The 10,933-nt window shown below is 34.0% G+C and overlaps 1 protein-coding gene and 1 long non-coding RNA gene across 3 annotated transcripts; one reads left to right on the top strand and one right to left on the bottom strand.

The window, feature by feature from the left end:
* Positions 1 to 600: 600 nt before the first annotated feature.
* Positions 601 to 6,216, bottom strand: LOC133670003 (probable inactive leucine-rich repeat receptor-like protein kinase At3g03770). 2 transcript variants are annotated; one of them, XM_062090383.1, is made up of 8 exons: positions 5,228 to 6,216; positions 3,519 to 4,928; positions 2,854 to 2,987; positions 2,224 to 2,464; positions 1,812 to 2,017; positions 1,670 to 1,722; positions 1,319 to 1,430; positions 601 to 1,118 (listed from the first exon to the last, which is right to left on the bottom strand). In XM_062090383.1, exons 2-8 carry the CDS (start codon positions 4,846 to 4,848, stop codon positions 840 to 842), a joined length of 2,355 nt encoding a protein of 784 aa, XP_061946367.1. In that variant the 5' UTR covers positions 4,849 to 4,928; positions 5,228 to 6,216; the 3' UTR covers positions 601 to 839. The 2 variants fall into 2 exon arrangements, with proteins under 2 accessions (XP_061946367.1, XP_061946368.1); XM_062090384.1 differs by having other exon boundaries at positions 3,519 to 4,892.
* Positions 6,217 to 8,046: 1,830 nt separating this feature from the next.
* LOC133669072 (uncharacterized) lies at positions 8,047 to 8,963 on the top strand. Its single transcript, XR_009833837.1, has 2 exons — positions 8,047 to 8,144; positions 8,592 to 8,963. It is a non-coding gene; the product is annotated as an uncharacterized LOC133669072 (long non-coding RNA).
* Positions 8,964 to 10,933: the final 1,970 nt, after the last annotated feature.

Genomic DNA, 10,933 nt, shown 5'->3' with positions numbered 1-10,933 from the left:
GTTTAAGTTGCGGACCCCAAGTGTCACCACCCCTTATGACCGAGGAGGTTTTGTTGGAGTAAACAGCGAAACTAACATGATAACTAGTTTGAATCTTTTTCAGGAACGCTAAGACGCATATTTTCATAGTGATATTATAGTAATTATTCTATTCATTTGTTCACGACTTGAATCACGAGTTGCCATGGCTTGAGGGTGGTCCGAAGAGTCTCGATGCCTTCGGAGATGGGGAAGTCGGAACATTCCTTTCTAGTTGATGCCACTTCTTTTGACCTAGATATATGCGCAGCTGGTGCTGGGACATTTTCCACTACTGTGCTGGAAAAAGAGGGTGGCAATTGGCCATGATCATGTATGTATTACACAAGGGAAAATGTAAATTTTCTTTTTGATTGAATGAAGGGCTTCTTCCCCGGGGGAGGGAAGCAGCAATCTAAAGTGACTGTCAATAAAACTTTGATAGAGGGGAGAAAAACCCTTCAATGATGCCTGCTGAAACAGCCGGGGTGTATCGTTTGCCGGGTATCAATTCTCTTACAGATCGTTTTCTGCATTACAATGTTAGTTGTTGTGATCATGTAACTTGGATGGCAAGGGATGTGAGGATTCAAATTATTGCGCGACAAAAATAAATAAAAAACTAATGACTAACAAGGTTCTGTTGTTTCAACTGCAGAAACAGATGGGGAGGAAAAGAGCTAGCCTTTGAAGATGCATCATATACAGACCAAAATTTCATTACCACATTCGCGTATCGAAGGACGAGGCCATACCATGAAGTGAAATAGTAACTAAAAGATCTCATTATGGGAGAAATTGTAAGAACCTAAATGTTACTGCTAATGAATGGTAATATGTAATTGCGGTTGGTGGGTAGCTGCGACTGGAGACCCTTCACTGCTCTGGGAGTCTCCCCGCCAGGGATCCTGAACTTGAGCAGCGAACTGCAAGTTCCACAGAATATCCTCGATTGAAGGTCTGTCTGCAGGGTTCTTGAGCAGGCACCTGACGCAGATCTCCATCATTGTTTTTAGTGATTGATATGAACATACTCTTCTCACTGCTGGATCAACCATGCTCCTTCGAGCAGCATCATCACTTGTAATGCTTGCTTGCAGCTGCATAATTTTCAAGCAGAAATATTGAACTGAAAGAAAATCTACCAATAGAAAAAGACAGGAACAGATGCTTTGGATCTCATTGTCAGGAATCTGGAACTAGGAAGAGTTCATTGACGCTTTTAATGATGAGGAAAAAAGGCGTTGGACAAGGTTTCTCTGCAGACTAAATATAAAAACCACAGAAATATATCAGTCACCTGATCTTGTAGAACATCTACATCATTCCCAGATGTCAATGATCTCCCCAAAAGGATTTCGAGCAATATTAATCCGAAGTCATAAACATCAACCTTCTCGTCTTGCTTTATCCTGTTCAAGATCAACATTCAACGAAAAAGTTCTCATGAGACTGATAACTCTGAAGTGTTTAGCTTTCTGATACATTCCAGTTCAACAGACTAACGAAATTATAGATGCATTAATCCATGATAGTGCCTATGTGTTTTATCTCTGTTGAACTACCATAGTATGCGAGCAAATACTATGCTCAAACTATTTTAACAGTTTGCACCGAACTAACACAAAATATACCGGCAGTGAGAACTAACCTTGCACTAAGGCTAAGATCTTTGGATGCACCAGAAGATGCTCCATGGCCAACCTGAAACAATGAATTTGTTATGTACCAGCTCCCAAGTATTGCTCAATGGAAAAGAGTATACAGCCTTCAGGAAGGGGAAAAGAAAATACCATTCCCCTGTTTTCTGCTAATAAGGGCAGGTTATAACTGCTAATTTTTGCAACAAGATTCTGATCCAATAAAACATCTGTTATTTTCAGATTATTTGAATATACACCAGGCACAATTCCTGTATGCAAAAATTGGATGCCCTTTGCTACACCTATTGCAGCAGCTATACGGTGTGTCCAATGAATTTTTTGCCTGGCATGTCCTCCTGCAGAAAAAAAAAATGTTGTCGTGAAATCCAACAGAGACAATAGTATAAACCTAACAAAAATTCAAGATGGAGGACACAAAATAACACCCTGTTGGCACTATGCTGTGACATTTTTGGGTTTATCAGACTAAGATTTTGAGCAAACAGTTAACTCATATTGGAAGTCTCCATCCTAGAAAGTAAATGAGAAATTTATGGATTACCAGAGATCCAGCTTCTTAGCGTTCCATTTGGTACATATTCGAAAACTAGAAATATTCTGCTGACACTTGAATCATCCAAGTAGTACTCAAAGGCATGTCCAAGAGCACTGACCAAATGTCGATGTCTGAGTTTTGAAATGAGCTCTATATGGTGCATAAAGCTATGGGTACCATGACTTCGTTTCATTTTCAAGCATCTGATGACAACAAAGGAACCATCCTTAAGCCGGCCCCTGTATATCTGAAAGCATAAACAAATAGTCTGGAATATCAGGAGATCGAATTCATGGTTAACAGCACTGATACTAGGGAGGGGATTTTCTACCGTGCAATTTAATGAAAAGTTCCTACTATGAAACTAAGCATAAGAGCAAGAGAAAAAACAACTTGTTATAGAAAAAGCAGACTATCTTCCCAAACAATCAAGGGATTCATTTTCCGCAACCATTTGTGAATTGTGTGCTGAGTTGATCAAGGAAATTTCCATTGGCATGCACTTGAAAATACTTTGCTAACTCGAATTCTGAGAGCATTTGAGAAAGCTCATTTTTGAAGGAAGTTATGAGAGTATCACAGAATAATTCAATCTGAATGAAATGCAAAGTATTTGTTACGACAGCTTTGCATTACCTGCCCTTGAGAACCTTCACCCATGAAAGCAGATGTGTCGAAATTGTTTGTGGCCTCCTCTAGCTCTTCTAGTGAGAAGGTACGATATGCTGGAAGGCCAAGTGCTCCTAGCTTCATTGTTTGAGAAATATACCCTACATTTTTTGCCAAAAAGAAAAAATTAAAAAAGAACTGTAAGGTTTTCTGCTCTTCTTGGTAGTAATATTATGTGTAATCTTTCTATACTTTATAGCATGCTAGAGCCTGACCAACTTGTATTTTTCAAGTGAACACTTCTGGATGGGCTGTCTGAAAATCTTTCATCAAACTGTAAGTAAAGCCCTCTCTTAAGCGAATCAATTTTGACCAATAAACAAAAATCATCAAACAATTGAGGTGAGGATTAAGGCATTCTTTTTATGATAATAAGAAGATTCTCATCACCTGAATTTCATAAATTTGACAAGGGATTCACTTGATTGTGCTTATTTGGGGATAGAATAGGGATATCCTAAATGCAGACTTGCTGAGCAGTCATCGTTCCATTTCAGTTAGACTTTACAATTCCCTATTACTGCAGAACTCTTAGATTCAGCTACTATGCATGCACGATGCACAAAACCATGAAAATGTATGGCCACATACAGTAGACACAGCAAAAAACACAAGCAGAGACAAAAACTTACTTGCATCCGAGAGCAACTTTGTAGGGTACCCTGTTGATGCATTCTCTGCAATTAATCTAATTGTTGATTTCTGGATTGTCTTCCCGGATTTCAACTTTCTCACGGCCAAGAAAATCAAACCAACAAGGGCAATTCCTCCAACAATCCCTCCTATTACACTGATTGCAATAATTGCTTTAGAAGGTTTCCTTTTCTTTTGCTGAGGCAAAATCCCAACAGCTAATGCTTCATTACGACAAATGGAAATAGCATGTTGGTCTTGATCACCAGTTGCGAGACAGTTCCCAGCATACAAGGCCTTTTTCTTGGAGTCTTGCAGAAGACAATTCGGTATGTGTCCGGTCATAAGATTCGAGGACAAATCCACAAACTCAAGGTCAGCACTGCAAGACTGGTTTTCGAAAAGCATTCCCGTAAACTTGTTATCTGCAATGTTCAAGTAAGTTACTGAAGGCAATGACAATAATGATTGTGGAAATGGTCCCACAAATGTATTATTTGAGAGATCTAGCCTTTGAAGTTGATAATAGGAGGTCACTTCAGCCGGGAGGCCATCCCTGAACTTGTTCCTGCTCAACACAAGAGAAACCAACTTGTTTCCAAGCTGAGGAAACTGGGGTCCGAAAGCATTATCTTCCAAGTCAAGCACTTGAAGGTTTGTCAAACTGCTAAGGTCAGGAACTTCTCCTTTGAAGTAGTTGTGTGCAAGTGCTAGAACTCTAAGATTTTCCAAAGTACTCAATGAATCTGGCAATGAACCATTGAGCATATTCTTCCTGAGACTCAAGACAGACAAAACTTGAAGTGAACCGATCCAATTTGGCACCTCACCAGCAAACATGTTATCATCAAGTCCCAGTGATTGGAGGCCAGATAATGATGAAAGCTCTTGAGGGATAGCATCATATAGGAAATTTGAGCTCATGTTAAGTATTTCCAATGAAGACAAACGCGCAATTTTACCAGGCAAGGGACCCCATAAACCTAGAGAAACCAATGTCAAGACTTTCAAACTCGGCAGACCGACAACTGTTGTGACAAATGAATCAATTGAAAAGTTTCCAGGCAAAAGAGGAGTTCCCTTGTTGCCAACAATATGCAGCTGCGTTATGCTTTTCTCATAGCATGCTACAGTTACAAATGCATTTGGCTCGCTGTTGCAGAAGTCAATGGAGCTATTCCAACTGCTTAGAGAAGATGGATAGTTCAAAAGCCGCTGAATTCTCAAAAGGGTTTCACCCTGGGAGGATTGTAATTGCTCTGAACCACTAATTAAAAGCACAAGGACAACGCAAAGTAGAATTGCGGAATATCGAAATGCCTTCGCCATTTGTTGTGTACAAAGAATCAGCACACGGGTAAAGCATAGAAGATCTGCAGAGCTCTCAAGTAATAGGAAATGAGCATCAGCTGCAAGATTGCAATAAAAAACAGCAGGTTGGTAATGAGTTGATGCTATGTACTAAAAAAGCTTAGATCTCCAACTATTGATGCAAGACCAAAATAGAACAAATGCAAACCACTATTTATAGCAGATTATGGAAATAGAACAACTCCAATTAGCCTTTCACTGCAAACAATTTATAGATAGTTACTCTTTTTTCAGAAAACAACAACAACAACAACAACAAAAGTTAGAAGACTTCGCTTATTATCACAGCAATGAAGCATATAACAATGCATGCTCAAATTTCAATGGAAAAGCTTACCTCACAGAGTGGATATGCAAACCAGTTTGATCCCTTCTGAGCTCAAACTGGAAGTGAAGAAGCTTCTAAATTGATCTGCAAACTTGTGCTTATTCTATCCCTCTAAAAATCATCAAGAATAAAATTTAAGATGAAACAAATCCAAACCCACGAGTTTTTCTTAAGCCCTGTAGCAAAAAAGGTCAATTAAAACTGACTACTGGAGGATTATGACTTCAAATTGAAGACATACCCTCAACAAACTCCAAAGAAATCTCCAAAATCAGGACAAGATTTAATCTTCAAAAATGGCTCAATGGCGTTCAGACTAGGAACATTTACTTGCATTTCACACTTGATGACACCATTGAAAACCTAACTACACAACCTACTTTCAATCCTTAAAAGAGAGAAATTTAAGAAGCCTCAAATGTTACATCACAGTCTCTAGAGACCACCCACTTCAACTCAAAAAGCTCAACCACCACGCACTCATAGACATGTCAATGAGGGTCCTCTAAATCCTACTGACACGCTTTTTCTCTCTAGATGCAAAGACAATTTAGCGACACGGGTTCTAGAAAACTTGTAAGAACCACAACATCATTCATGCACAAGTGACCTGGTAATTAATACCACAACTCTTGTCTTCTTCTTCTTCTTCTTTTTATCCTTTTACTCTCAAGATCAATAAAAGAACACTAACAATCTTTCTTTAAGTTTATTATTTTGCAGTTATTTATTTCATGTGCTTCTTTTGGAAGTCTAAAGAGATGGATGGCCATGAAAAAAGAGAAAGAAAAAGATTCTTGTTGCAGAAGCAGAAGAGAAACCTTCAGTCCTTCCATGCAACAATTCAGCTGTGATTTTATTTTTCCAAACATACACTTTCTGGCGTAATAGACAGGAGCGGAACTAGAGAAAAAGTTTCAAGGGAAGTTAAAATTTAATTTTTTTATTTTTAAAATAAAAAATCTAATTTATTAAAAGTGAAGTGATAAAAAAAACATTTATTATAGCAGGGCTCTGTCAGCCACCCTTAATTCTGTCCCTGATAATAGAAGAGGTGACGTACTGCGTCGTGGGCCGACAAAAAACATTTTAATATAAAAAAGATATTAAGGTAATGTAATAATTTTTTTTAAAAAAAACATGTTTTTGTCTCATTTATATTTGATTAATTTAAATAATAAAATTAAAAAAATACAACACTAATAAATAAATTAACAAAAAAATAACAGCATAAAAAAAAAACTCAACTTAATCCTATTCAAATTAGCATGTCAAATATATGATATAGTTGTGATATCAAGGTAACTTCATCAAAAATAAATAAAATAAAATTATGAAGTTTAATTATTAAATAACTTAATATTAAAGGGCATAACTGAAAAAAAATTTAATTAGAAAAATAGTAGAAAAAAAGATTTGAGTCATCACAAGTTAACCTGCTAACCCCGTAACTATGGGTATAAGATTAAAATAACCTTATGAAAAGAAGATCAGAAAAAAAAAAGACATAAAGATCAATTCTTAATAAATTAAATGTTAAAGGATAAAATTAAAAAAAATTAATTTTAAAAAAAATCTAAAAAACCTAAAATCAACTTGTATTAACTTTCAAAACTCATGACTATAATTATGAACATAATATTAATTTCATAGAAGACAAACCCTAAACAATAACGAAATAAAATTCCAAATCATTAAAATATGAAGGGATGAGATTGGAAAAAAATAAAATAAAAAACTCAAAACAAAATAAATAACAATTAAAAAAATAAAGATTAAATTTGATATAAAAATAATTTAAAATTAAATTCTGATGAATAAAAAAATAAACAATAATTAAAAAAATAAAGACTAAATTTAATATAAAAACTAAATGACGAGAGAGAAATTAAAGAAAAAATAATTAAAAATAAAAAAACAAAACAAGTAACAATAAAAAATAAAAAATAAATTAAATGAAACATTTATATTTAAACAAAAAAAATAAAAAATAAATTAAATGAAACATTTATATTTAAACAAAAAAAATAAAAAAAATAAAAATCTAATAAAGCTCAACCAGAACGCCATCATAGACACGACTGAAATCAATAAAAAAAATGATGGAAAAGCCCTTCTAGCACCACCTTAGAAAGTGACATTTGGAGGTGGGATGACGATGTAAGCGTCATTTGAAGGGTCCTGACATGTACTTACATGAATCAGCAACTTATTTTTTAAATAATATTTATATTAATTAAAAAATTAAATCACTTCTGTCAACTTTCATATTACAAATAAGCTAATATTATAAAAAGATAAAAAAGCTCTTTGATGTGAGTTTAATATCTTTTTTCCTTTTAAGAATAGTATACCTTTGAAACATAAAAGACTAAATTACCCCTCAGGCAACCTTTCAAAAAATCTTGTTTTCTAGGGCAATATTACATTGTATTTACAAGGTAAAAAGACTGAATTATATCCTATCAATCTCATTTTTTTAGAAAAACAAAATAATAATTATACTGTTGCAATGAATAATAATTTATTTCGAGATGTGTAAATTCTCCATGCATTTTAAGGATTTTTTTATAAATGATTCTTGGAAAAGGAATCGATAGTGTGTGTCCTCGTATATTTAATTAAATCTAATCTATTTCTGAAAAATTAATGTTTCTCTAATCTAAGTCACGTGATATATTTCCTTCAATTTTGATGGCAAAAATCTGAATGGAAGATAGATTAGACATACAATAATTTCTTAAGAATATATAAAATATAATTAAACATATAAAAACACACTAAACACAATCTTTAAGATATAATTACATAAGTGGTTTCTCTATTAATTAATTCTTGTAATTATAAAAGTTAGGTGAGGAAGAAGAAGAAGAAGAAGAAGGAAGACGACACAGACAGTAATGTAAGCTTTCACTCTCTGGGGTAGGTAAGCTTTGGATTTCCACGGCCCTGTCACTCTGTATTGTGGACCCATTTCATGTTTTTATATATCTGGATCCTTTTTTTCTGCATCTAACAGTGATAACCCTTTCATTTCATTTGAATTTTATGATCTTTGTCGATTACTATCACAGCACTAGATTTTGTTTGCAGCTCACTCCAACCAGATATTCAATTTACTCTTCTTTCTGTATATATTAATGTCCTGCTGTAGGTATGCATGGTGTTCTTGTTAATTAATTTTCAGACATGATATGATTGAGAAAAGAAACTAGAACTTGTATTCTTATCATCCTTGAATCAAATCTAGCTCGTTATCTTGGTTTTACTGTTGGATTTCTTCTCATGGACAGCTTATCTTTCCAGAATTGCAAGTCTCTGTTGCTTGTGATGGTATGATGTTTACTTACCTTGTTCTTATAATCCGATGCAGTCCACTGTAGAAGACTGTTAGCTGTCAACAGTGTAAGCTTTTTCTGGAGTTCTTCCTTCACTGAAGATGCCGGAAGGAATTTTGAACTCTTGGTTACTACCTCAAGCAAGCATCACACCATGAAATTATCAAAACATGGCGTGGGAGCGGCACTTGCAGAATGAACTTGCCCTAAAAGTTAACTCTTTTTCCTAGGAAACAAACATAAAATCTCAGAACATGTATGGGAACTGATCTCCATTGTGATATAAGACAGATGAAGCCGGCCCTGGCTATTCCCCATATGTTGAGAAAACTCAATCTTAAAAACTAGAATTAAAGCCTAGAATAATATTTTTTTTCATTGGTTCTTTAATTGACTTTTATTTTTCGGTTTCTCTTTTCTTTTTTTGTTATTTAGTTTGGTTAAGAGTTAATTTTCATTAATTTACTTGTTTTGTTTTTTACATAATTATCTTAATTTTATAAACAGACTGCGAGTTTAATTTATTGATTAAAGTTGGATTTTATTTTTATTTTTAAGAAGTATTTTCTTTTTCAATTTATTTTTAGCACTTGGTACTGATAATAATTGAGGTTCATGTTTTTTTATAAAATTATTATATTTTTATTTAGTTTTTTTATTTATTATGAAGTAAAATTATTAAGATTTTTTATAAATATTTAGAAAATATCTTTTTTATTCATATATTAATTTATAATTATATTATTAAATTAATTAAAGTTATTAAATATATTTAAATTAATGAACCGGGGTCCATTAGAAAACACTATTATCACTTAAATAATTTTTTTTTTTTTAAAAAAAAAATTAACCTCTCCAGTCTCATATCTCATCAATGACACGATTCCATCAAGCACAACCAATTTTTAATGAAAAATCAACTTTTTTTTTTTAATTTATTTATTGGAAGTCCCCCGTTTTAGTGCGATAAAAAGAAAAGGATGTTTAATTGATACGACAAAACAATGACTGTACGGCTGACTCACATCAAAACTCAATTCCTTATATTAACTGTACATTTGGTCCCTCTATTCTTAATCTGTACTTAAATTGGTCTCCTTACTCTTGTTTTTTTCTTAACCCATCTCCTTACCGTCTATTTTGTACCAATGACGTGTCAGATCATATCGTTTATTCGCTAAGAAACGTTTTTTTTTTTTTTAAATCAATATTTCCAATCCTATCTTGCCCTACTTCTTATTACAAAGCACTAACTAATATGATTCACAGTCGATTGTTGTTAGTGATGGTCTTTTATGCCAGTTAATGGAAGGACCAAATGATATGAAAATAATGACTCGAAGATAGCTAATGAAGCACATTTAATTTTATATTTTAAATTTTTTTTAAAAAAAATTAAATTAAATTTTATTTTAAATTAATTATTTTTATTTTTTTAATTGTTTTGATACGTTAACGGGAAAAATAATTTAAAAAAATAAAAAAATATTTTAATATATCTCTAAAAGAAACTTCCAAAAAATTACAGCTGCCTAACTTAAAAAAACACTATTGCGAAGGACTTCCACGATGCTTGTTTGAATTGTTACGGTAAATCACAGTAGAGTTGCAAGAACATGTCGGTGCAAATGCAAGAAAGTGGAATACAGAGCCACAGGCAACTCAACAAGAAAGAAGACCCAGTTGTGAAAGTGGCCCCCAGAAACCGAGAGCCCTATCACGGCAATGGTAAGAAAAGGTGGGTGTTCCTGGTGAGGCCACAAATCATGTCCTTTCGCTTTTTCCAGTCACTTTCATAGGTGGAATTATTTCCCTGTAAAAGTCAAGAGGTCCTACTCTTCATAATTGAAAATTCAAGAATATTTGAAGATGAGATAAGGCGGTGCTTTGATAACTCAAGACACGGAAGAATCTATGGCGGATAAGGTTTGCATACTGCTCATGCTTAAAGGATACAGCTACTGGGTTTTGGATCTGTAAGGATAGAATCAAGTTAATTCGGCCATGTATGTGATAGGAATCATAATGAAGGACAAGACAGGGTGCTTTTGACATCTAGAGAAATTCTGATTTTTGGTGGAGGAGGTTCTGTCCTCCTTGTAGATCGGTTGTTACGAGTATGCTTTCATTGGGTAATACGTTACTCTCTCCTTCCATTCCATCAACATGTTTCTTTTCCTCATGGGACCTTCGATGACTTATCTTAAAACAAATTTGGAAGTAACCTACCTTACAAGAGAAGGATCATGAAATGCCAACAATGAGAAGATGGTGTTTGAAGATACGGTAACAATCGCTTTTTTAAAGTATTTTTTATTCGAAAATATATCAAAATAACATTGTTTTTACGGCATTGTAATCGGAACCTTCTGATATC

The sequence above is a fragment of the Populus nigra genome, chromosome 12 (genome assembly GCF_951802175.1).
Source record: "Populus nigra chromosome 12, ddPopNigr1.1, whole genome shotgun sequence".
NCBI classification, from domain to species: Eukaryota; Viridiplantae; Streptophyta; class Magnoliopsida; order Malpighiales; family Salicaceae; genus Populus; species Populus nigra.
Note: the sequence above shows the minus strand (reverse complement) of the source record. Positions and strands in the feature narration are given on the sequence as shown.